The sequence below is a fragment of the Tursiops truncatus genome, chromosome 1 (genome assembly GCF_011762595.2).
Source record: "Tursiops truncatus isolate mTurTru1 chromosome 1, mTurTru1.mat.Y, whole genome shotgun sequence".
Taxonomy (NCBI): Eukaryota; Metazoa; Chordata; class Mammalia; order Artiodactyla; family Delphinidae; genus Tursiops; species Tursiops truncatus.
Genome location: NC_047034.1, coordinates 57,274,001 through 57,301,571, shown reverse-complemented (window position 1 = coordinate 57,301,571; position 27,571 = coordinate 57,274,001). Strand labels below are relative to the sequence as shown.

General features: G+C 39.1%; 1 protein-coding gene across 12 annotated transcripts in view; it reads left to right on the top strand.

Moving 5' to 3' along the window:
• Positions 1 to 27,571, top strand: part of DNM3 (dynamin 3) — a 570,492-nt gene that overhangs the window by 178,611 nt on the left and 364,310 nt on the right. For all 12 annotated transcript variants that reach the window (XM_073804407.1, XM_073804410.1, XM_073804428.1 and 9 more), the window contains exons 5-7: positions 14,856 to 14,954; positions 15,532 to 15,692; positions 24,454 to 24,596. In XM_073804407.1, the coding sequence (XP_073660508.1) occupies positions 14,856 to 14,954; positions 15,532 to 15,692; positions 24,454 to 24,596 (403 nt within the window). The remainder of the gene's footprint in view (positions 1 to 14,855; positions 14,955 to 15,531; positions 15,693 to 24,453; positions 24,597 to 27,571) is intronic.

Here is a 27,571-nt window from a genome sequence, read left to right as displayed (position 1 = left end):
GAAAATAGTGGTGAGAGTGGACAACCTTGTCTTGCTCCTGATCTTAGAGAAAATGGTTCCAGTTTTTCACCATTGAGGATGATGTTGGCTGTGGGTTTGTCATATATGGCCTTTATTATGTTGAGGAAAGTTCCCTCTATGCCTACTTTCTGGAGGGTTTTTATGATAAATTGGTGCTGAATTTTGTCGAAAGCTTTTTCTGCATCTATTGAGATCATCATATGGTTTTTCTCCTTTAATTTGTTAATATGGTGTATCACATTGATTGATTTGCATATATTGAAGAATCCTTGCATTCCTGGGATAATCCCCCCTTCATCATGGTGTATAATCCTTTTAATGTGCTGTTGGATTCTGTTTGCCAGTATTTTGTTGAGGATTTTTACATTTATATTCATTAGTGATATTGGGCTGTAGTTTTCTTTCTTTGTGACATCTTTATCTGGTTTTGGAATCAGTGTGATGGTGGCCTCGTAGAATGAGTTTGGGTGGGTTCCTCCCTCTGCTATAGTTTGGAAGAGTTTGAGAAGGATAGGTGTTAGCTCTTCTGTTAATGTTTGCTAGAATTCTCCTGTGAAGCCATCTGGTCCTGGACTTTTGTTTGTTGGAAGATTTTTAATCACAGTTTCAACTTAAGTGCTTGTGATTGGCCTGTTTATATTTTCTGTTCCTTCCTGGTTCAGTCTCGGAAGGTTGTGCTTTTCTAAGAATTTGTCCATTTCTTCCAGGTTGTCCATTTTATTGTCATATATTGCTTGTAGTGATCTCTCATGATCCTTTGTAGTTTTGCTGTTTCAGTTGTTACTTCTCCTTTTTCATTTCTAATTCTATTGATTTGAGTCTTCTCCCTTTTTTCTTCATGAGTCTGGCTAACAGTTTTATCAATTTTGTTTATCTTCTCAAAGAACCGGCTTTTGCTATCGTTTTTTTCATCTCTTTTTCATTTATTTCTGATCTAATTTTATGATTTCTTTCCTTCTGCTAACTTTGGGTTGTTTTTTGTTCTTCTTTCTCTAATTGCATTAGGTGTAAGGTTATGGTGTTTATTTGAGATGTTTCTTGTTTCTTGAGGTAGGATTGTATTGCTATATACTTCCCTCTTAGAACTGCTTTTGCTCCATCCAATAGGTTTTGGGTCATCGTGTGTTCATTGTCATTTGTTTCTTGGTATTTTTTGATTTCCTCTTTGATTTCTTTAGTGATCTCTTGGTTATTTAATAGCGTATTGTTTAGCCTCCATGTGTTTGTATTTTTTACAGATTTTTTTCCTTTGATTCATTATCTAGTCTCATAGCATTGTGGTCGGAAAAGATACTTGATACGATATCAATATTATTAAATTTATCAAGGCTTGATTTGTGACCCAAGATATGATCTCTCCTAGAGAATGTTCCATGAGGACTTTAGAAGAAAGTGTATTCTGTTGTTCTGGGATGGAATGTCCTATAAATATCAATTAAGTCCATCTTGTTTATTGTTTAATGTGTCATTTAAAGCTTCTGTTTCCTTATTTATTTTCATTTTGGATGATCTGTCATTGGTGAAATTGTGCTGTTAAAGTTCCCTACTATTGTTGTGTTACTTTCGATTTCCCCTTTTATGGCTGTTAACATTTGCCTTATTTAATGAGGTGCTCCTATGTTGGGTGTATAAATATTTGCAGTTGTTATATCTTCTTTTTGGATTGCTCCCTTGGTCATTATGTAGTGTCCTTCTTTGTCTTGTGTAATAGCCTTTATTTTAAAGTCTATTTTCTGTGATATGAGAATTTCGACTCCAGCTTTCTTTTGATTTCCATTCGCATGGAATATCTTTTTCCATCCCCTCACTTTCAGTCTGTTTGTGTCCCTAGGTCTGAAGTGGATCTCTTGGAGAAAGCATATATATGGGTCTTGTTTTTGTATCCATTCAGCCAGTCTATGTCTTTTGGGTGGAGCGTTTAATCCATTAACATATAACGTAGGTATCGATATGTATGTTCCTATTACCATTTTCGTAATTGTTTTGGGTTTTTTATTGTAGGTCTTTTCCTTCTCTTGTGTTTCCTGCCTAGATAAGTTCCTTCAGCATTTGTTGTAGAGCTGGTTTGGTGTGCTGAATTCTCTTAGCTTTTGCTGGTTTGTAAAGGTTTTAATTTCTCTGCCGAATCTGAATGACGTCCTTGCTGGGTAGAGTAATATTGGGTGTAGCTTTTTCCCTTTCATCACTTTAAATATGTCCTGCCACTCCCTTCTGGCTTGCAGAGTTTCTGCTGAAAGATCAGCTGTTAACCTTATGGGGATTCCCTTGTATGTTATTTGTTGCCTTTCCTTTGCTACTTTTAATATTTTTTCATTGTATTTAATTTTTGATAGTTTGATTAATATGTGTCTCAGCATGTTTCTCCTTGGATTTATCCTGTATGGGACCCCCTGTGCTTTCTGGACTTGATTAACTATTTCCTTTCCCATATTAGGGAAGTTTTCAACTATAGTCTCTTCAGATATTTTCTCAGTCCCTTTCTTCTCTCTTCTTTTTCTGGAACCCCTATAGTTTGAATGTTGATGTGTTTAATGTTGTTCCAGAGGTCTCTGAGACTGTCCTCAATTCTTTTCATTCTTTTTTCTTTATTCTTCTCTGTGGTAGTTATTTCCACTATTTTATCTTCTAGGTCACTTATCCGTTCTTCTGCCTCAGTTATTCTGCTATTGATTCCTTCTAGAGACTTTTTAATTTCATTTATTGTCTTCATCATTGTTTTTTTGCTCTTTAGTTGTTCTAGGTCTTTGTTAAACGTTTCTTGTATTTTCTCCATTCTATTTCTAAGATTTTTGGATCATCTTTACTATAATTACTCTGAATTCTTTTTCAGGTAGACTGCCTGTTTCTTCTTCATTTGTTTGGTCTGGTGGGTCTTTACATTGCTCCTTCACCTGCTGTGTGTTTCTTTCTTCTCATTTTGCTTAACTTACTGTGTTTGGGGTCTCCTTTTCACACGCTGCAGGTTCGTAGTTCCCGTTAGTTTTGGTGTCTGCCCCCAGTGGGTAAGTTTAGTTCATTGGGTTATGTAGGCTTCCTGGTAGAGGGGACTGGTGCCTGTGTTCTGGTGGGTGAGGCTGGATCTTGTCTTTCTGGTGGGCAGGACCACCTCTGGTTTTGTGGTGTCTGTGACCTTATTATGATTTTAGGCAGCCTCTCTGCTGATGGGTGGAGTTGTGTTCCTTTCTTGCTAGTTGTTTGGCATAGGGTGTTCAACACTGTAGCTTGCTGGTCATTGAGCGGAGCTGGGTCTTAGTGTTGAGATGGAGACCTCTGGGAGAGCTTTTGTTGTCTGATATTATGTGGGGCTGGGGGGCCTCTGGTGGTCCAATGTCCTGAGGTCAGCTCTCCCACCTCAGAAGCTCAGGCCTGACACCAGCCAGAGCACCAAGACCCTGTCAGCCACATGGCTCAGAAGAAAAGGGTGAAAATGAAAGAATGAAAGAAAGGAAAAAATAAAATTAAAAAGTTACTAAAATAAATAATATTATTAATAATTAAAAAAATTTAAAAAGTAATAAAAAATAGAAAGAAAGAAGAGAGCAAGCAAACCAAAAAACAAATCCACCAATCATAACAAGTGCTAAAAACTGTACCAAAAAAAAAAAAAATGGAGAGACCAAACCCTAGGACAAATGGTAAAAGCACAGCTATACAGACAAAATCACACAAAGAAGCATACACATACACACTCACAAAAAGAGAGAAAGGAAAATAATATATTTATCTATATATAAAAAAAGGAAGAGAGCAACCAAATCAATAAACAAATTGACAAGTGGTAATAAACTCTAAATATTAAAGTAAGATAAACATAAAAGCAGAAACAAATTAGATGAAGAAAGCAAACCCCAAGTCTACAGTTGCTTCCAAAGTCCACCACCTAAATTTTGGGATGATTTGTTGTCTATTCAGGTATTCCAGAGATGCAGGGTACATCAAGTGGATTGTGGAGATTTAATCCGCTGCTCCTGAAGCTGCTGGGAGAGATTTCTCTTTCTCTTCTTTGTTCGCATAGCTCCCGGGGTTCAGCTTTGGATTTGGCCCCGCCTCTGTGTGTAGGTTGCCTGAGAGCATCTGTTCTTCGCTCAGACAGGACGGGGTTAAAGTAGCAGCTGACTGGGGGGCTCTGGCTCACTCAGGCCGGGGGGAGGTAGGGGTACGGAGTGCGGGGCAAGCCTGTCACGGCAGAGGCCATCGTGACGTTGCAGCAGCCTGAGGTGCACTGTGTGTTCTCCCGGGGAAGTTTTCCCTGGATCACGGGACCCTGGCAGTGGTGGGCTGCACAGTCTCCCAGGAAGGGAGGTGTGGATAGTGACCTGTGCTTGAACACAGGCTTCTTGGTGGCTGCAGTAGCAGCCTTAGCATTTCATGCCTGTCTCTGGTGTCTGCCCTGGTAGCCATCACTTGTACCCATCTCTGAAGTTCGTTTAGGTGGTGCTCTGAATCCCCTCTCCTTGCACACCCCGAAACAATGGTCTCTTGACTTTTAGGCAATTCCAGACTTTTTCCCGGACTCCCTCCCGGCCAGCTGTGGCGCACTAGCCCCCTTCAGGCTGTGTTCACACAGCCAACCTTAGTCCTCTCCCTGGCATCTGAACTCCCAAGCCCAAGCCTCAACTCCCAGACCCCACCCGCTCCAGTGGATGAGCAGACAAACCTCTCAGGCTGGTGAGTGCTGGTCCGCACTGATCCTCTGTGCCGGAATCTCTTCGCCCTGCCCTCCGCACACCTGTTGCTGCGCTCTCCTCCATGGCCCTGAAGCTTCCCCCCACCACTCCCTGTCTCCGCCAGTGAAGGGGCTTCCTAGTGTGTGGAAACTCTTCCTCCTTCACAGCTCCCTTCCAGAGGTGCAGATCCTGTCCCTATTCTTTTGTCTCTGGTTTTCCTTTTTTCTTTTGCCTTACCCAGGTATGTGGGGAGTTTCTTACCTTTTAGGAGGTCTGAGGTCTTCTGTCAGCATTCAGTAGTTGTTCTACATGTAGATGTTTTTTTTTTTAACATCTTTATTGGAGTATAATTGCTTTACAATGGTGTGTTAGTTTCTGCTTTATAACAAAGTGAATCAGTTATACATATACATATGTTCCCATATCTCTTCCCTGTAGATGTATTTTTGATGAATTTGTGGGCAGGAGGGTGATCTCCATGTCTTACTCCTCTACCATCTTGAAGGTACCACCCGCCCCCACCCCAGTTAGCTATTTACCAGTCCTCCTCCAAACTATCAAGGTCTTGAAAAATAAGGAAAGCCTGAGAAACTGTCACAGCCAAGAGAACCCAAGGAGACAGGATGATCCACTGTAATGTGGCCTCCTGGAAGGGGTCAGTTCTGGAGGCTGCAAGTCCCCAGTCAGTGGGCCATCAGGGTTGGTTTCTGCTAAAAGCTTTCTTCCTGGCGTTCAGATGGCCACCTTGCTGTGTTCTCTCACATAGTGGAGAGGGCCTTTTTATGTTTCTTTAAAGGGTGGGTCTACAGTAACCTTTACTGAGGTTCGATCCTTTTGGTATCTTTAATTCAACAGGTTTCTCCCCTCTGGCTGGTGGGACTTAATGATTCCCAGCCCTATGTGAGCTCTGGGAATTGTTTGGTTTAGCGCTCCCTGGAAGTTGTTTTTTGCCTAGCCTTGTGGAGTTTTACCTTAGGCATGCATGCATTCAAAGACTGGGGGAGACCCCTATGCACATTTGTAGAGCTCTTTCTATTCATAGCTCCCTTTTATCTGGCACAGGATCCTGTAAATTCTAGCAGCCTTGGCCTCCTTGAAATCCAATCTATGTCTCTTCAACTAAGCAGGACTGCTGGAATCTCTTTGGATTTTTCCTCCTTGCGTTGTTGTCCAGAAATTGCCTCCAAGTAGTAGTTGAATAATTGTATGACTTATTTTGTTGTTTCTCTTCTTTCAAGCATCATAGTCCTGTACAACCTATTATTTCATGTCTGAAAACTATTGTTTTATATATTTTATCAGTTTTCTAGTTTATAGCAGAAATGTGTGTCTGAACCCTATTACGCTTTTAAGCTAGAAAGAGAAATTACTGAGCTCCTTTGCTTAACTGAAATTCTTAGTGGACGTTCGCTGCTCAGAGCCTTTTCAGTCTATTTTCTTATTTGAGTTACAAGAACAGTTGGCTTTTTCAACCATTAAAAGACCCAGATTTCTAGCTTCTCTCTAATCCTTTCTTTTTCTGCTTGCAAAATAATAAATTTGTGAACTCATTTCTTTCTTAAATACCTTGCTTTAAGCAGCAAGGAACAATCAAGACAAATTAACATCCAGGCCCTTTTCAATAGCTTCTCCTTTCAGTAGGCACTTAGTCTGCCTTACAACTTATCACATGCGGCAGGTTTACAAAATACACAGCTACTGTATAACATGAATCTTCATCTTTCCATGTTGCAATACTTGTTCCCTTGCTACCTAATCTTGCTAAGCCAGGTTTTCATTATGGCAGCTCTCGTCTTCAGAGTACCATTGTTTGTACTGATATACAGTAATAAATAGACTGAAACATGTAGTGGTGCAAACAGTAGAAATGTCTATGCTGAGTTGATTTTCAGTGTAGTGTGGGGTAGTGTGATGTTTCTTGTCTATGACATCATTCATAGATGCCCAGATACTTATATTTGTCACCCATAGCGACTTAGGGACTTATTATGGTTAGATCCAGCAAGTAGAAGGTGAAAGAGCTGGCAGAAGAATACGTGGGAAGTTATACAGACCAAGCCTAGAAGTAGCACATATCACTTCACCCACTTCCACTGGTTAGAACTCAGTACAGGCAGATTATAAGGGAGATTGTAACTCAATTGTAAGGGAGATTTGAAAATATAGTTAAGCTGTGTGCCAAGGAAGAGAAAGAAAATGGATTTTGGTGGAGAAAAAGCAGGGAGATATAAGTATACAGGAGTCCCTCTAATACATGGGTATATGTTCCAAGACCCCCAGGAGATGCCTGAAACCGTGGAAAGTACTAAACCCTATATATTCTATGTTTTTTCCCTATACATATATATTCGAGGTGTGACAGGAAAACTAGCAGGAATTTCTTTTTCCATCACAGTTTCAATAGAAGATTGATTTTTACCATTGATCTTTGCAACCTCAGCTTATGATTTTTTTCTTTCCTTATTGAGTTGAGAACTTGTTTCTTTTCACTTAAAGGAAGCACTTTACAGCTTCTCTTTGGCATATCCAAATTGCCCTCATCACTACTCTTGTGCTTTGGGGTCATTATTAAGTGAAATAAAGGTTACTTGAACACAAGCATGAAGATACTGTGACAGTTGATCTGATAACCAAGAGGGCTACTAGGTAATTAATGGGTAGATACGCTGGACAAAGGGATGATTAACATCCAGGGTGATGGGGCAAGATGGTGGGAGATTTCATCAAGTTACTCAGAATGGTGCTCAATTTAAAACTTATAAAGTGTTTAGTTCTGGAATTTTTCATTTAAGATTTTTGGACAACAGTTGATCTCTGGTAAATGAAATCATAGAAAGTGAAACTGCAGATGGGGGTGGGAACTACTGTATGTGGATTCTTTTTCTTTTGTTCCTTCATGCCTTAGTCTGTTTTGGAGTACAGATTCTCAGTGAAAGAACCACTCTATACCTAAATTTTCTTACCTTTGGAGTAATTCTTTTTCCTTTCCCTCTCTTATATCCTGTCTCCCTTTGCCCTCTCTTTCTGCTCTCCCTTCCTTCCACAAATATTAAATCTTTCAAGTGCTGCGCTAGATTCTGGGTATAAATCGGTGAGTAAGATAGTCTCTGTTACCATAGCAACAGTAATTTTTATGTTTTCTATTATTTACTTAATATTTTACCTAGTATCACATGCAGTAATATTATCTGATGACTTTGAAAATGAGAACTGTGTTATTCAGAACTGTTGGAAAATAACAAGAAAATAATGTTAATGGAAAACTTATAGGAAAAAAAGATGAAACTATTCCTATTCATCACTGATTGCTTTCAGAAGTAAAATATTCCATAATCTTTGCCAAACAGAAAGAACAGCATTTACTTCAAACCACCCCCAACTCAAATACCACCAAAGCCCAAAACAACAACAAAAAAGATGCATTAACTGAAGGACATCTAATTTCCTAAGTCTGTTTTTAATTTTGCTGTATACATGTTTACACTAATTCTTCATTGATTTTGTTTTTCATTGCTGCCGTTTCAGTGTACACAGTGTTCCAGATTACCTTTCTGGCAACTGCTAATGTGGTTCGTGGCTTGGTTTTGTCCCATTTCTTAATTAGATGAAACAACACACTGCTTACAATTCAGTTGCCTATATAAATGGAAGAAATGGCAGTGTTCTTATAGGAAAATCACTGTATTGACAACAAACCTAGGTAACATGGTAGAATGGTATCATGTTTCTTTTTTGGAATTTGTATTTCAATTCTTGTCTAAACCTAAGAAAAGTAAATATGCTTTTTACTCATTTATTCATTTGATAAATAAACATTTATTGAGTTCCCGCTCTGTGTTTGGCACCTTATATGAATTGCTTGGAATATGTAGATTAGATGTTGTCCTTATTCTTCAAGAGATCATGGCTTAGTGGATGAGACAGACAAATAAGCAGATTCCTAGTGTCATGTAAGAACTATGATTTCAGTGTATGCAGAGAGCTCTGAAGTCACAGAGAAAAGGTTCCACACTTACACTTGTGGGAGCCTGATTAAGGACCTGCAGGAGAGGCCTATAAAGTATTTTGAAGGATGAGTAGGAAATAACAAAAAAAAGAAGAGAGGGAAGGATATTTGAAACTGAGAGGGATAGCATTGTGAAGGTGAAGAGGCAAGAATGCATGATCACATGGAGAGCTACGACTTGAGTGTCACAGGAGCTTAGGACTGGAATAGAGTGGGAGTAGTGGTGAAAAACAAAATTGGTGAGATCACAATTTTCATTTATTGAGTGGTTTTTATGTACCAAATACTTTACATGTGTTATGTTATTTAATTGTCTTTAATTCATAGACTTTAGTTTTTAGAGCAATTTTACATATTCACAGAAAAACTGAGTAGAAGGTACAATTTCCATGTATGTCCTGTCCCCATACGTGCATAACCTCTCCAACTATTAATATCGCCCACTAGACTGGTACATTTGTTGCAATTGATGAACCTACATTGATGCTCAAAGTTCAGAGTTGACATTAGGGTTCACTCTTGGTGGTGTACACTCTATGGGTTTGGACAAATATATAATGACATGTATCCATCATAGTAATATCATACAGAATAGTTTTCACTGACCTAAGAACTTCTGTGCCCCACCTTTTCATTCCTGCCTCCACTAACTGCTGGCATCCACTAATCTTTTTATTTTCTCCATAGTTTTACCTTTCCAGAATGTCATAATGTTGGAATTATACACCATAAAGCCTTTTCAGATTGTCTTCTTTCACTTAGTAATATGAATTTAAGGTTACTCCATGTTTTTTCATGGTTTGATTGCTCATTTCTTTTTAGCACTAAATAATATTCCATTGCCTGGATGTATCACAGTTCATTTATCCATTCACCTACTGATGGACATCTTGGTTGCTCTGAAGTTTGGCAATTATAAGTAAAGGTGCTATGAACATCTGTATGCAAGTTTTTGTATGGGCATGTTTTCAGCTCCTTTGGGTAAATACGAAAGAGTACAATTACTGAATCATATGGTAAGATTATGTTTAGTTTTGTAAGAAACTCCCAAACCATATTCCAAAGTGGCTGTACCATTTTACATTCCCACCAGCAGTGAATGAGAGTTGCTAACATTCTCCCCATTCTTGTCTGCATTTGGTATTGTCAGTGTTTTGGATTTTGGCCATTTTAATAGGTGTACAGTGATATCTTACTGTTGTTTTAATTTGCAACTCCTTAATGGTGTATGATGTGGAACATCTTTTCATATACATACTTGCCACCTGTATATCTTCTTTGATGAGATATCTGTTCAGATCTTTCACCCATTTTTAAATCAAGTTGTTTCTTTCTCCCCCTCTCTGAAGCACAGGGAGATTTTTCTCAGATAGTCACTGTGAGAACCTGGTTGAGCTCCTAGAAGCAAAACTCACAAAAGTATGGGTACCCTCTATGACTGGGTCCCCCTGGAGTTTTTAACTCTTAGACTGCCCACACTGAGCTTCCAGCAATTCATCAATTACAGTTTAGTTTTTTCTGCCTAGGCCCTGGTTCCCACAGAGTTTTCTGCTTTTGTGTTTCTGCTCCAGTAAATTGTGATTCTCTGTATTCACCTATCTGTCTCTCCAAATTTGGGGGACAGTGGTTTGCTCTGTGGCTTCAGTTCTCTGATGAATCTCAGAAGTGTTGTTAATTTTTCAGTTGTTCACTTGTTAGGTAGGACACAGTGGCAACTTCCAAGCCCCTTACGTGGTGGACCAGAAACCAGAAGTCCTATTATGTAATTTTAAAACATAGGTTTGTTATTTCCTCATTTTATTGTTGAGTTAGAGTAAACATGTAACTTATTCTTCTGTTTGAAGTCATTTGAGAGTTAAAGGGGATGCTATTAATAATTATCCCAGACATCAAATGTAAACTGTGATGATTACCTTTTTGATGTGGTTATACCTGATGAGGAAACTAATGTCTCGGAGCTAACAAGGGAAACGGTTGGGACTTGAATCTAAACAGTCCAATCCTTGACTCAATGCTCTTAGATCTATGCTATATATAAGAATCAGATTTTTGAAGTGCCTTGTATGTTTTTTCTAGGTCTTCGTCAGGACTTGTCAGTACTCATCATTGTGGCTATTCTTTACTGAAGAGAAACATAATTGAAACAAAGTATCACACATTATTTATTAGCTCTTAATGTATTATTTAAAATTTTCCTTTTAGTTGGAGGGCAAGAATTTTATTACATTACTTTTTACTTTACATACTACTCTACATAACCTCTTCTGAATCTGGAAGTTGTTCTCCTTCCCAGAATTCTGGACTTGAAAGAGACATCTAGTTAAACCTTTAGTTCTGTAGATAAAAAGGCCCAGATGATGTAAATAACTTGCCAAATAACACAGCTAATCACTTGTAGAATCTAGCTAAGAATTGAGAGGCAGAAAAAGATAGTGATTAAAAATGGAATTAGGTTGCCTGCCTTCTACACCCTACAGCCTGCAAGCCTTTGGGCAAGTGTATTTTTCCTTTCCAAGTCTCACTTTGAGGAAAGTGTAATTGAGAAATAATAGTACCTATCTCAGAGTTGTTTCAGGTCTGTGTCTGGCACATAATCAGTACTGAACAAATGGTCTCTATTATTATTTTTATCTGAATCTATATATTTCCAGTGAAGTGCTTTTAAAAACATGGTGCCTTTGAATCTCTTCAGGCAATGTCTTTTTGAGATCTAACAGTGTAGGTCTTGAGCCTGCCAGCAGGCATTCATTGATTATTTCAGTTGCCTACTTGTATAACTAAGAGTGAAAAAGAAAATAATTTCATTGGCCATTTCTGGGACACCACTAAGCATAGACTTTTCTGCCTTTTCAGAAATAGGGAGTAGTGAAGAAAATACTTTTAAAATTTAACTCTTATTTTTATTAATGTTATAAATGTACATCACTTCAGAAAAACCAGTCTCTAAGGCTTTTAATAAAAACTTTTAGTCCCTTGCCCACTCCTCCTGACTCTGGATTACTGATTTCCAGAGAATACCACTTTCAACCCTTCTAACTTTCTTTTGTTATTTACCTCCATATTTAAGGATTTGGCTGCCTCCCATACCCACATATACTTACACACACATATATACACTTACCTCCCCAATTCTACTAATATAACTATATCATATTTTGCTAAATGAATATTTATGATTCTAAAAATATTATTCACAACTGAACCATGTGTTAAATTATGATTAAATTTCCTTTCTTGAGTGATACTGCTGTCTTTGAGGTTGATAGTTGTCTCTTTTTTTGTTTGTTTGCATAGTCTACGTATCTGTCACCAGTGCATTCCCAACCTCTCCTACAGAAGTCTAAATCTCTTAATACCTTCAAAAGCATTAGGCTTTAAGTATCCTATCACTTTCATTTTCTTTTCTTGGTGGGGGAAGATATCTCTTCAGTAATCTTTGTCCTCTTATTCTAATAGATACTGACTGCTCTCCTGGCCTTAAACCGGGATCTACATCATCCTAAAAATTTACTTCTTTTTCTGGTTAGATTGGATTCCCTGCTTCCTGGATTTCCTGTCTACTTCTTTGTTAGTTTGTTCCCATGTTTGGTGGAACACATCTTTTAGTAATTGTCCCTCCCCTCACACACAAAAAAAGGAGAAAGGGAGGTAAAATATTTTGAGATTTTGCATGTCTGAAAATATCTTTTTCTACTGTCACATTTATTGGTAATTTAGAATTCTAGTCTAGAAATTATCTTTCTCTCAGAATTTTGAAAACATTGCTCTGCGGGTTTTTAGTTTCCAGTTTGCTGCTGGGAAGACTGATGCTGTAATGTTCCCAGTATTATGAAATCTTATATGCCATATTGTGTGTGTGTAGGTATGTGTATGTTTTTCATATTGTGTTGGGCACGTGATGAGTTAATTCAATCCCTAAATTCATCTTTCACTTATAGGACATCTCATTGAATAGTATGTCCCCACATCTCCAACTGTTTCTGTTTGTCATTCTTTCTCTTATTGGAATGCCAATCATTCAGATGTTGTATCTCTGAATCATTTCTCTAGTTTTAAAAAAGTTTTTCCTTTCCTATTATTTACTTCTTTTTCTTTTGTTTTCTGGGGGGGTTCCTAACTTTGTATTCCAACATTATTATTTCTGCTCTCATATTTTTAATTATTATTATTTTTTTTTTTTGCGTTACGCGGGCCTCTCACTGTTGTGGCCTCTCCCGTTGCGGAGCACAGGCTCCGGATGCGCAGGCTCAGCAGCCATGGCTCACGGGCCCAGCCGCTCCGCGGCACGTGGGATCTTCCCGGACCGGGGCACGAACCCATGTCCCCTGCATCGGCAGGCGGACTCTCAACCACTGCACCACCAGGGAAGCCCTCATATCTTTAATTATTGAAAATTATTTTTGTTTGTTCAAAAATTTCCTTTTTATGGCATTCTATTTTTGTCCCATGAATGCTATGACCTCTCCTTTCTGTCTGAGGATATTAATACAAATAATAGTTTTTTTCTGTATTTTGCATTATCTTTGTTTTCTTTAAGTTCAGCTTTATAATGTTTATTTGTTTTGGTCTCATATTAGTGAATCTCCTTGGCTGTCCATTGATATTTAAGGGTGAAATATTATCAGGTGGTTGGAGTTCTGTGTGGGTGTTCTTGAATTATGGAATGATAGACTTCACAGCAGAATGATTTATTGGACTATTTTAATTATTGTTCCTTCGAATATCAATATATATGTTTTTCTCTTGGAATGGTTAGTATCCCCAGACCATTGTTCCAATCTCTTGCTTGGGGGGTTAAAGTCTGCCAGCCATCTCTTTCCTGAAGTCAAATTAGGGAACTGGCCTGGGGAGGGGGGTCCCTGCCATTCTCTATGTAGAATTTTACTTAATCATCCTCTTTTAATACCAGATCCATCCAAACCGGGCCAGGTACCCATGAGTTCAGAGTTTTTTCTAGTTCAGTCTTTCCAGAGAGTAAACCTTCACTGTCCTGTCAGGATGGACCAGGGCAGCTCCTAGCTATGTTACCCATGGAAATCTGACTGCTTCCATCCAGTATTTCTATTTTCAGCTTCAGCTGCCACCACCACTCTCCATAGTTTTCAGGGCTTTCTGTCCCCCAGGTCTTGAACCTTACTGAGATGCTGTGATGTAAATTATTTAGTTTCTGGACGTCTCCTTTTGTTGGCTTTCTTGGATGCAGTTTTCCTCTTTCTCTGATATTTTAAGTTGGTTAGCAGTCATCCAGCTAGATTTACAGTTTAAAAAATTTTCTGCATTCCTTTCCCATTTTCTTTGACTTTCTTGGTTTAAGCCTTTTAAATTAAAAAAAAAATTTTTTTTTTACCACGATAAGCAGTATATTGGTTAAAAGCATGGACTCTGGAACCAGACTGCCCAGATCCACTTCTTATATGACCTTGGGAAAGTTATTTAATCTCCCTCTGCCTTAGTTTCCCCATCTTAATAAAATTAGTGGTTGGAGTACTTTTTAAGATTAAATAACTTCCAATGCTTTATTTTACAGATAAGGGAAACTGAGACCCAGAGAATTAAATGACTTGCCTTGAGACTAGAATCCAAGGCTCAGAATTCCTATTTCAGGCTTCTATTAAGTCATATTTCCTTTTCTGTGAGTTTATTTTTGGGGATGATGGTATCCTATACGTAGTTTTCTTCTTTTTATGTTTTTGACCTCAGGTACTCAGCACTGGATCAATAATAAGCTTTGGTTTATGACACACCCATATCATTGATCCATGTGTAGCCTATTATTTTTGTTTTTAGTAATGTGATACATAAAAAATTAAAACATCCATATTGTGTGCAGTCCCTGGGAGGAAAATTTAAATGTATCATTTCCATGTATGCGTAGTACAAAAATAAACTCATACATTTGAAAGTATTTTGGTGAAGCAGCTATTTGTTTTTTTCTCTCCTGAATCAAGGGTTATCTTATGGATGGGTGGTTTGCAACTCTCTGCCTCAACCCGTTGACCTTCACCAGACTGGGGTAGTGGATTAGAAAACAAACTAAGATGGAGAGGAACAGGGAAAGAACCAGGATATGAGTGCTTTGTAATTAGCATTGAGACATATATGTCTCTGAAACTTGTTAGTATTCTGCAAATTGTGTAATGTGGGGTTTGTTTGTGATGCAGGTCTAAGAACCATTGGAGTCATCACCAAACTGGATCTTATGGATGAGGGAACGGATGCCAGGGATATCCTAGAGAATAAGCTGCTGCCGCTTCGCAGGGGTAATGTACTGTGTCCTGTACAGGACTTCCTTTGATGATGTGGCAGAGAAACAACTGGGAAAACAATGGGAAGCTGGATTTTAACGCCTCCACAGTTGTGAGGAATGGATTGATGATTAGTTAAACATTTTATGGAATGGCATGGTGTTCCCAAATGATGTATTAAAAATTATCCAAAGGGAGAACTATTCCTTCAAATAATAAGAAAACAGGAAAAGGAAGGTGTTTGAAGGGAGGGTATAAATATTCATCATAGATTGCATACATGTATACTGTTTAAGTCTGAATTATTTACTTGCCTGCTGTATGACAAAACTGCTTAGAGATTTACTCTATTTAAATGCACAGATCTTTTAAGGACAAAAGACAGTACTTAGTTAATGCTAAAAAAATCAACATTAGCCAAGTCATCCAGCCGTTGTTAAATACTGATATCTCAAACTGAGTTTTGTAAAGGGATCTATTCTTCAGGCCCTGAAATAATTTTTTTTTCTTATTCAGCCTCTTCAAGAGCTTTAAAATTTCCCCAGAATAAATCAAAGGTGTCCCAACTCCATAGGTGTGTGTTTTGTTTTAGGTTACATTGGGGTGGTAAACAGGAGCCAGAAGGACATAGATGGGAAGAAGGATATAAAGGCTGCCACGTTGGCAGAAAGGAAATTTTTTCTCTCACACCCGGCTTACAGACATATTGCTGATCGGATGGGGACCCCACACCTTCAGAAGGTCCTTAATCAGGTAAAGATGTTTTCTCCAAGCAAAAAGAACAATGATAAAATATGTAAATGACTATTGGAATCCATATTTCTTATTTTTATACTCTTTTTCTAAACTAAGACATTTAGCATAATGATAGAAATTAAAAAGATGAATATGAATACTGGGATCCAGACTGTTACTATTCTAAGTGACCAGACTCCACCTTAATATTATTGAAAAAACAGCACGCAAAGCAGAAATACATATTTATTTGGAACAGTGAGCAGGGGAATACATTTTAGCACGTTTGCTCATAATATATGGTTATCTTAAGGAGTGAAACTTGTATATCTCTGAAAAGTCAGTCTCTTGGCATCTGTTTTTGAAATATCAGTCTGTGATGGTTAGGTTAAATTTCTGTATGGTTTTGTTAGGATTGATTTGTTCCTTAATTTACAGTCTTGAAAATACATAAGCAATTATTGATCTACATTCCTCTAAGAAGCTTTTCCAGATAATCCCTTTCCCTGTGACAGATAGAATTAGGCCCTCTGCCTCCCCTTGTCCCACGCACATACACATTTCTTGCATAAAAATTCAGCAGCCTTGGCCACATATTTTCCTGCCCTTAGTGGAGTTAAGTGTCATTGTCATTGAGTGTAGAGCTCCCACACCAAGTTTTGATCACATTGACTCAAACAGTGAGCAGCTTTTCTCACAAAAAGCACTGTGTAGGGGAGCTTCAATATGGCGGAAGAGTAAGACGCGGAGATCACCTGCCTCCCCACAAACACATCAGAAATACATCTACATGTGGAAGAACTCCTACAGAACACCTACTGAACGCTGGCAGCAGACCTCAGACCTCCCAAAAGGCAAGAAACTCCCCACGTACCTGGGTAGGGCAAAAGAAAAAAGAATAAACAGAGACAAAAGAGCAGGTACGGGAACTGCACCAGTGGGAGGGAGCTGTGAAGGAGGAAAGGTTTCCACACAATAGGAAGCCCCTTCACTGGTGGAGATGGCGTGTGTGGCGGGGGGGAGCTTCGGAGCCGCGGAGGAGAGCGCAGCCACAGGGGTGCGGAGGACAAAGCGGAGAGATTCCCGCACAGAGGATCGGTACCGACCAGCACTCACCAGTCCGAGAAGCTTGTCTGCTCACCCGCCGGGGTGGGCGGGGCTGGGAGCTGAGTCTCGGGCTTCTCTCGGATCCCAGGGAGAGGACTGGGGTTGGTGGCGTGAACACAGCCTGAAGGGACTAGTGCGCCAAGGCTAGCCGGGAGGGAGTCCGGGTAAAAGTCTGGAGCTGCCGAAGAGGCAAGCGACTTTTTCTTGCCTCTCTGTTTCCTGATGCGCGATGAGAGGGGATTAAGAGCGCCGCTTAAAGGAGCTCCAGAGACGGGCGCGAGCCGCAGCTATCAGTGAGGACCCCAGAGACGGGCATGAGACACTAAGGCTGTTGCTGCTGCCAAGAAGAAGCCTGTGTGCAAGCACAGGTCACTATCCACACCTCCCCTCCCGGGAGCCTGTGCAACCCGCCACTGCCAGGGTTTGGTGATCCAGGGACAATTTCCCCTGGAGAGCGCACGGCGCGCCTCAGGCTGGTGCAACATCATGTTGACCTTTGCCACCGCAGGCTCGCCCCGCATCCGTACTCCTCCCTCCCCCTGGCCTGAGTGAGCCAGAGCCCCCGAATCAGCTGCTCCTTTTACCTGGTCCTGTCTGAGAGAAGAACAGATGCCCTCAGGTGACCTCACGCAGAGGCAGGCCCAAATCCATCGCCGAACCCCAAGAGCTGTGCGAAGAAGAAGAGAAAGGGAAATTTCTCCCAGCAGCCTCAGGAGCACCGGATTAAATCTCCACTATCAACTTGATGTACCCTGCATCTGTGGAATACCTGAACAGACAACAAATCATCCCAAATTGAGGAGGTGGAGTTTGGGAGCAACGATATTTATATTGTTTTCCCTTTTCCTCTTTTTGTGAGTGTGTATGTGTATGCTTCTGTGTGTGATTTTTATCTGTATAGCTTTGCTTTTAGCATTTATCCTAGGGTTCTGTCTGTCCGTTTGTTTGTTTGTTTAGTATAGTTTTTAGCACTTGTTATAATTGGTGGATTTGTTTTTTGGTTTGGTTGCTCTCTTCTTTCTTTCTTTCTCTTTTTTTTATTACTTAAAAAATTTTTTTTAATAATTATTTTTTATTTTTAATAGCTTTATATTATTTTACTTTATCTTCTTCTTTCTTTCTTTCTTTTTTTCCTCCCTTTTATTCTGAGCCGTGTGGATGACAGGCTCTTGGTGCTCCAGCCAGGTGTCAGGGCTGTGCCTCTGAGGTGGGAGCACCAAGTTCAAGACACTGGTCCACAAGAGACCTCCCAGCTCCACGTAATATCAAACGGGGAAAATCTCCCAGAGATCTCCATCTCAACTCCACTCAATGACCAGCAAGCTACAGTGCTGGACACCCTATGATGAACAACTAGCAACACAGGAACACAACCCCATCCATTAGTAGAGAGGCTGCCTAAAATCATAATAAGGCCACAGACACGCCAAGACGCACCACCAGACGTGGACCTGCCCACCAGAAAGACAGGATCCAGGCTCATCCACCAGAACACAGGCACTAGTCCCCTCCACCAGGAAGCCTACACAACACACTGAACCACCCTTAGGCACTGGGGACAGACACCAAAAACAATGGGAACTACGAACCGGCAGCCTGCAAAAATGAGAACCCAAACACAGTAAGTTAAGCAAAATGAGAAGACAGAGAAACACACAGCAGATGAAGGAGCAAGATAAAAACCCACCAGACCTAACAAATGAAGAGGAAATAGGCAGTCTACCTGAAAAAGAATTCAGAATAATGACAGTAAAGATGATCCAAAATCTTGGAAATAGAATGGAGAAAATACAAGAAATGTTTAACAAGGACCTAGAAGAAAAGAGCAAACAAACACTGATGAACAACACAATAAATGAAATTAAAAATTCTCTAGAAGGGAACAATAGCAGAATAACTGAGCAGAAGAACGGGTAAGTGACCTGGAAGATAAAATGGTGGAAACAACTACTGCAGAAAGAATAAAGAAAAAAGAATGAAAAGAAATGAGGACAGTCTCAGAGACTTCTGGGACAACATTAAACGCACCAACATTTGAATTACAGGGGTCCCAGAAAAAGAAGAGAAAAAGAAAGGGACTGAGAAAATATTTGAAGAGATTATAGTTGAAAACTTCCCTAATATGGGAAAGGAAATAGTTAATCGAGTCCAGGAAGCACAGAGAGTCCCATACAGGATAAATCCAAGGAGAAACATGCTGAGACACATATTAATCAAACTATCAGAAATTAAATACAAAGAAAAAATATTAAAAGCAGCAAGGGAAAAACAACAAATAACACACAAGGGAATCCCCATAAGGTTAACAGCTGATCTTTCAGCAGAAACTCTGCAAGCCAGAAGGGAGTGGCAGGACATATTTAAAGTGATGAAGGAGAAAAACCTACAATGAAGATTACCCAGCAAGGATATCATTCAGATTTGACAGAGAAATTAAAACCTATACAGACAAGCAAAGCTAAGAGAATTCAGTACCACCAAAACAGCTTTATAACAAATGCTAAAGGAACTTCTCTAGGCAAGAAACACAAGAGAAGGAAAAAACCTACAATAACAAACCCCAAACAATTAAGAATATGGTAATAGGAACATACATATCGATAATTACCTTAAATGTAAATGGATTAAATGCTCCAACCAAAAGGCATAGACTGGCTAAATGGATACAAAAACAAGACCCATATATATGCTGTCTACAAGAGACCCACCTCAGACCTAGGGACACATACAGATTGAAAGTGAGGGGATGAAAAAAGATACTCCATGCAAATGGAAATCAAATAAAGCTGGCGTAGCAATTCTGATATCAGACAAAATAGACTTTAAAATAAAGGCTATTACATGAGACAAAGAAGGACACTACATAATGATCAAGGGATCAGTCCAAAAAGAAGATATAACAATTGTAAATATTTATGCACCTAACATAGGAGCACCTCAATACATAAGGCAAATGCTAACAGCCATAAAAGGGGAAATCGACAGTAACACAAAATAATACTAGGGGACTTTAACGCCCCACTTTCACCAATGGACAGATCATCCAAAATGAAAATAAATAAGAAAACACAAGCTTTAAATGATACATTAAACAAGGTAGACTTAATTGATATTTATAGGACATTCCATCCAAAAACAACAGAATACACATTCTTCTCAAGTGCTCATGGAACATTCTCCAGGAGAGATCATATTCTTGGGTCACAAATCAAGCCTTGGTAAGTTTAAGAAAATTGAAATCGTATCAAGTATATTCTTGAGAAAGAACAACGGAGATGGAGGAATCAGGCTCCCTGACTTCAGACTATACTACACAGCTACAGTAATCAAGACAATATGGTACTGGCACAAAAACAGAAATATAGATCAATGGAACAGGATAGAAAGCCCAGAGATAAACCCACACACACATGGTCACCTTATCTTTGATAAAGGAGGCAAGAATATACAGTGCAGAAAAGACAGCCTCTTCAATAAGTGGTGCTGGGAAAACTGGACAGCTACATGTAAAAGAATGAAATTAGAGCACTCCCTAACACCATACATAAAAATAAACTCAAAATGGATTAAATACCTAAATGTAAGGGCAGACACTTTCAAACTCTTAGAGGAAAACACAGGCAGAACACTCTATGACATAAATCACAGCAAGATCATTTTAGACCCACCTCCTAGAGTAATGGAAGTAAAAACAAAAATAAACAAATGGGACCTAATGAAATTTAAAAGCTTTTCCACAGCAAAGGAAACCATAAACAAAACGAAAACAGAGCCCTCAGAATGGGAGAAAATATTTGCAAATGAAGCAACTGACAAAGGATTAATTTCTAAAATATACAAGCAGCTCATGCAGGTCAATATCAAAAAAACAAACAACCCAATCCAAAAATGGGCTGAAGACCTAAATAGACATTTCTCCAAAGAAGATATACAGATTGGCAACAAACAGTGAAAGAATGCTCAACATCATTAATCATTAGAGAAATGCAAATCAAAGGTACAATGAGATATCATCTCACACAAGTCAGAATGGCCGCCATCAAAAAATCTACAAATAATAAATGCTGGAGAGGGTGTGGAGAAAAGGGAACCCTCTTGCACTGCTGGTGGGAATGTAAATTGGTACAGCCACTATGGAGAACAGTATGGAGTTTCCTTAAAAAACTAAAAGTAGAACTACCATACGACCCAGCAATCCCACTACTGGGCATATACCCTGAGGAAACCATATTTCAGAAAGAGTCATGTACCACAATGTTCATTGCAGCTCTATTTACAATGGCCAGGACATGGAAGCAACCTAAGTGTCCACTGACAGATGAACAGATAAAGAAGATGTGGCACATATATACAATGGAATATTACTCAGCCATAAAATAAAACGAAAGTGAGTTATTTGTAGTGAGGTGGATGGACCTAGAGTCTGTCCTACAGACTGAAGTAAGTCAGAAAGAGAAAAACAAATACCGTATGCTAACACATATATATGGAATCTAAAAAAAAAAAAAAAATTCATGTTCATGAAGTACCTAGGGGCAAGATGGGAATAAAGACACAGACGTACTAGAGAATGGACTTGAGGATACGGGGAGGGGGAACGGTAAGCTGGGACAAAGTGAGAGAGTGGAATGGACATATATACACTACCAAACGTAAAATAGATAGCTAGTGGGAAGAAGCCGCATAGCACAGGGAGATCAGCTCGGTGCTTTGTGACCATTTAGAGGGGTGGGATAGGGAGGGTGGGAGGGATGGAGACATAAGGGGGAAGAGATATGGGGACATATGTATATGTATAACTGATTCACTTTGTTATAAAGCAGAAACTAACACACCATTGTAAAGCAATTATACTCCAATTAAGTTTAAGAAAATAAAAGCACTTTGTAACTTTTATCTATGAACTTAAATCAGTCAAGTAATTATCGAAAGTTCTGATGTTCCCTCCTAGAAGGTATCAGTAGAGGCTAACACAGTAATAGGCTGCTTGTTACATTATATCTGAACCATTTAGGCAAAACAATTGAAGAAGTTTTAGGAAATAAAAAACAGTGGTGTACTTCTATTTTAAGCGACATAGTACTTCTATTTTAATGTGAAATTTGTACTTTTAAATTAAGGGTAGATGAGTATTTGGAAGCCATGAAGCAGTGATAGTTGTGTCATTTAAAAATTATGAACATGGTTTAGAGAAGGAACACTGGTTTGTCATGCATGAACCATGATAGTCTATCAATATATTTAGCTCTGGTAAAATTCCTTTTTGATTACTGGTTTCATGCCTGTATTGGTCTAAGAAAAAATATCTTAGAGAAATATCACTAAGATGATTAGAAAGGTAAAGTTAGAAATAAATTAAGTTGTGAATGCTGGATGGATATGATTGATCATTTGGTTACTACAGGTGACCCCTAAATTATGGCATAACTGATTCTGGTTGACTGAAAATTGAATAAATGTTATACTGAAGATGTTTCATTTCCTACATAATCCGTTTCTGTATTGCTTCAAGGACCTTCATACTGTGTTTGAAATTAAGATAATTTTATTGCTGATTTAATGTGCACCAACACCTCTGACCGTGAGACAGTTACTGTGGCAAAAACTGCAAGAGAACTGGACATTTTTGAGGAATTGAAAGGAATATTATTGTTGCTGGAGGGCAGAAAATGAGGGAATGAGTTGTAAGAGATGAATTTGGAGATGCAGGCAGTGGCTGGGTCCTACAGTGTTTGTAGGCCAAGTTAAGGATTTTGGCTCTTATCCTAAGAGCAGTGGGAAGTCAGTTGTTTAAGGAATCTGAAAAGGGGAATAACACAATCATATTTGTGGGTTAAAAAGGATTATGGTGGTTGCAGATAGGAAGTCCAAGAGTAGAGATGAGAGGACCACTTAGGAGTCAAAGTGAGAAATGATGGTAGCTTGGTCTCAGTTAGGGCCAGTGGAGATGGGAAAAGAAAGCAGATTTGAGAAATGTTTTGGAAAATTGAGAACTTGGTAGTAGATTAGCTCTGGTGGGTGATGGAGAGGTAAAGTCAAGGATAACTCCCAAGTTCCCAGGTTGTTATGAAGTCATCAAAATGGAGAACATTGAAGGGAATATTAGGTACTTTATTTCAGACATGCTGAGGTTGATGCTTCCAAGAGGATAAGTCAGGCAGGTGGTCTAATACATATACCCTGACCAAAGATAAGAAGTCTGGTCTTTAGATAACATGTCCATAGCCACAGGTGTTTGAATATTTATTGAAACCATGGATGAAATGATTGCCTTAGTAGAGAACAGACAGTGACCAAAGAAGAGGTGTAGGACCCACATTTGAGGAATATCAATATTTACAGGTCTGGCAGAGGAGAACAACTTGGCAAAGGAGATGGAGAAGGTGTTCAGAAAGGTTAGGAGAAAAATGACAGGAGCTGGGGTCACGAAAGCTAAGGAAAGAAGTGTTTTAGAAAGCTAGGAGTGGTCCACAGTATTGCTTTGCTATTGAGATATATGAGAAACAAATGGTAGAAACCAAGTATTTTGATTATTTACCACTCACATGGCAGTCAGGGGGCTACTACTTTCTCGTGGTTACTCTTAGATTTGGGGGTTTGTGTCTTGTGGAATTGCTACTGGGAATGCAGTCTTCTCTATTCTTCTGTTTTCTGCTTCAGAGCCATAATGGCAGCACATGCCAGGGGAATAACATGATAAGTCATAACTGTGGACAAGGGTATAATATAGTATGAACTATTGACAATTAAATAACTATAGATTTATTGAATAGATATATCCAGGTAACCTCAGATGAACATAAAAATGATTTGAAATGGTTCTTCAGTCAGTCTGGGTCTATTTATTCCCCTTACTTTAAATTTATTATTCTTTTTCCTACATTTCTATGAAGTTGATATTCTTTCTCTTGATTCTGAGTTTATTCCTTAAGCAGTTCAAGAAGGTGCTCTTTTTTTTTTCCTTTTAATTCAGACTTTCCTTAATTACACTGTAATAGAAAGAACATCAGGCAGGGAGCTAACCAGTCTGGGTTTATATCCCACCTTTGTTCTGAATGAATTGTGTCCCTCTTAGAAAATCTCTTGGAGAATTTTTTATCAGACTGAGCTTGAGGTGCCAGCAGATGACTTCAGTGGAAATGCCAAGAAGGTGGTTAGGTAGAGATATCAACAAGAAAGCTTGTGTGCAAGGTGAGAGGAAACACCTGCCTGAGCTATGGAATGGAGAGGAACTTAACAGCTGATAGGTACCTCTGAGCTCCACCAGTGGTAAGCCATTTGGTCCTGAGAACTCAGGCAGCACCTGTAACTCTCCATTTCCTTCATTTGTACCACATTCTAACTTAAGGTTCCTTTCGACAAGGTAGCTGATTTGACAAATCAATCCATGTTAAGGTGTTATTAGGCAGCTTCATTAGTAACATTAGCTGCCTTTTAACAGGGTATCCCAGACGTAAAAAGATTGTCCGAGCAAGTGACTTTAGCTGAAGGAATTTTGAGCTTCGCCATAGGGCAGTGGATGAGAGAGTTGGAGTTATCTGTCTACACAGTCAGTCTCACATGTATGTATGGCTTTTTAAGGTTTTGAATGACCTGGAAAACAGTGAAGGGCGATTTTTGTCTTATGAGTTGATCTTCAATCTGTTGTATGATTTTGTTTTGTTTTATTTAGCAACTTACCAACCACATTCGAGACACCCTACCTAACTTCAGGAACAAACTGCAGGGACAGTTGCTGTCCATAGAACACGAAGTAGAAGCCTATAAAAACTTCAGGCCAGAAGACCCCACCAGGAAGACCAAAGCATTGCTGCAGTGAGTTACCTTTCCCTTCTCTTGTTCACCATTTTAAACTAACTCTTCAGTTTTCTTTTTCCTTAGTCTATTTGTCATGCCGTTTTCTAGGTTTTTTCATAAAAGTAAAGTATATGAGTGAGGCTTTGTATATGTCATACAGTGAGCCTTGAATCTTTGTTTTCTAAAAGAATAATTGTTGATATTAATTCTACTATTATAAATTTAACCAATGCCCAATCCTATGCCCAGTTTTATATTGTGCTTTTATAATTGGATTCAGTCAATGAGCAAAACCAACAGTGATAACTCAGCAGGGTTTTTTTGCCCTTAGTCTTTAAAAGTGGGCTAAGTTCCTATAGAAAAGCAACTGTTTCTATTATTGTCACTTGTAGTTATTATATTTTTATTTCAGTCATTTCATATCATCTATCTCTGTGTATTTTTCAATGCAATGAGAACCAAGGATTTCATTTAAAAAAAAAAGTACACACAGTAAGGACACATTTAAATTATTTTTCTTTTTGGTAATGATTTTAATGTAGCCCTTTAGAAACACAAATGTGAAAACTGCCAAGTATCTTTTTACTCCTTCATGATCTTCCCATCTTATCCTTGGGTTATTAGATTTATCCCTGAGGGTTCTTGGGTTAGGATAGCAGAGTTGTTGGAGAATTGCCAGCCCCTTATGTCTTTTTTTTTTTTTTTTAAGAAGATGTTGGGGGTAGGAGTTTTTTAATTAATTAATTAATTTTTGGCTGTTTTGGGTCTTCGTTTCTGTGCGAGGGCTTTCTCTAGTTGTGGCAAGCGGGGGCCACTCTTCATCGCGGTGCGCGGGCCTCTCACTATCGCGGCCTCTCTTGTTGCGGAGCACAGGCTCCGGACACGCAGGCTCAGTAGTTGTGGCTCATGGGCCTAGTTGCTCCGCGGCATGTGGGATCTTCCCAGACCAGGGCTCGAACCCGTGTCCCCTGCATTAGCAGGCAGACTCTCAACCACTGCACCACCAGGGAAGCCCCCCCTTATGTCTTTTATCCTCATTCCTTCTTTCATCCCCTTTCAGCCTCATCTATTCTTTTATCCCTGTGCCTCAAATTGCCTCTCTCTCCACCAAAAGACCCCCACTGACCAGCTTACATTCCAGGACATCTGAAGTCCATCTCTAAAGATGATGCTTGCCACTTCTTATGGCCCCTTTCTCCCTCTGCAATCCTGTAATCAAAATACCCTTAATCTGGCATTTAAAATACACAACATAATTCCTTTTGTTTGTGGGGAAGTTTCTAAATATTCAAATTAAGTAACATATTAAATGCATTATCTTATATTCCTCCATTAAAAAAAATAATAAGATCTTACGGAGGAAAGAATTTTATTCTTGGATTCATCTCTTTCCTAGTTTATCTTTTCTTTTTATTCTTGGCTTTGATTAAGCTCCTATAAAAAACTCTCTAAGTTACAGAGAAAGGAAAGCTATTTCTGTTTAGGCACTAGGTCATCATCCTAACACCCAACTGAAACTATTCTCTTGCAAAGACTGGGTCTTGCCTCTGTAATTCTGTTGGACTCAGATTACACTTTTCCACAGCTGGTTTCTTCCCTTGTTAGGGAGCTGATTCAGCTCCTTCTTTCCTTTTTTCCTTCTTTCCTTCCTTCCTGCCTTTCTCCCTCACCCCCTTTCTTCATTACTTCCTTCTTGCCTTGCTCTCATCTCTGTGTATCCTATTTGATGGCTGGCTCTGTGCTAACTACTGGGAATTCAATAATGAATAAGATTTTAACCCTCAAAAAGTGGCTCAGTAGAGCAGTGGAAACAGACATATAAACAACTGTGTTAAAATTTGTTAAATGCTACATTTCTGGTAAGAATAAAATGTTAAGGGAACCCAGGTAAAGAGCACTTACATGCGAGGAAGGGTGTGAATTCACAGAGAAAAAGATACTTGAATGAGACCCCGAAGTATGGGAGGAGTTTGTCAGGTGGAAGAAGGAGGTCAAGAGAATAGTGTGAACTTCGGTACAGCTTGTTCTAGTGGGCCAGGTGGCTGGGTTGTAGGATATGGGGAATGGAGGTGAATTTTCTAAAGTTACCCAATGTTTCATACCTTTCCAGGTGTTTAAAGTTAGATTAATATTAGCATATGCATGAACATAGCTACATCTAATTATATTCTAAGTTTTCTGGCCTAAATATAATTCATCCATGATTTTGATGAAAGAGAATAAAAGGTTCAGGTTTTAGGTGGTTTGAATTTTTTTCCCAATCTAACAGATTCTGAATTTGAAAGTGTGCCAGTATGTCAAAATTAGAGTTTCTAAACCTACTAATCACAAATACAAGTAGTCATTTTTTCTCTATAATATATTTCTTTGTTTTTTTACCAACTGCCTTAAGGTAATTCATTCCTTCATTGAACTTATGGAGTACCACTCGTATGCCAGGCAGGGGGAAATAAATAAAATGCATGGTCCTTGCCCTTTGGAGAGAGACTGATAGATGCACGATGGTGATGTACTCTGCTAAGTGCTATGCTGAAAATATTCTGAGAAAGCCAAGGAGGGGCCCTTCATCTGGGTGGCAATGAGTGGTGGTGGGGAATAGGGCTGTGGATCATGAAAAGTTTCCTGTAAAAACTAATGCTTGAACTGAGTCTTGAAGGACAGATAAAAATTAGCCGGACAAAGAAGCACAAGGCAGATCAGAAAGGAAAACAAGTGTAAAAGCACAGAGATTTGGTACATGTGGGGAACTGCAAATAGCTTCTTCATGGTTGGCTTGGAAGGTGAGTGGGGATGAGAAGTAAGAGATGGGGCATCCAGGGCCAGACCACGGAGAATCTTAGGTGATGGGGTAAGGAGTTGTAATTTTATTAAATTCTGAGGAGTCATTGGAAAACAAGGCTAGACCTAGTTGTAGAGGGGCATGGATGGGGAGTTAGAAATTTATATTGTTCTGGCAGAATGAGGTCTGTGATGCTGGGCCCAGGGAAGAGCGT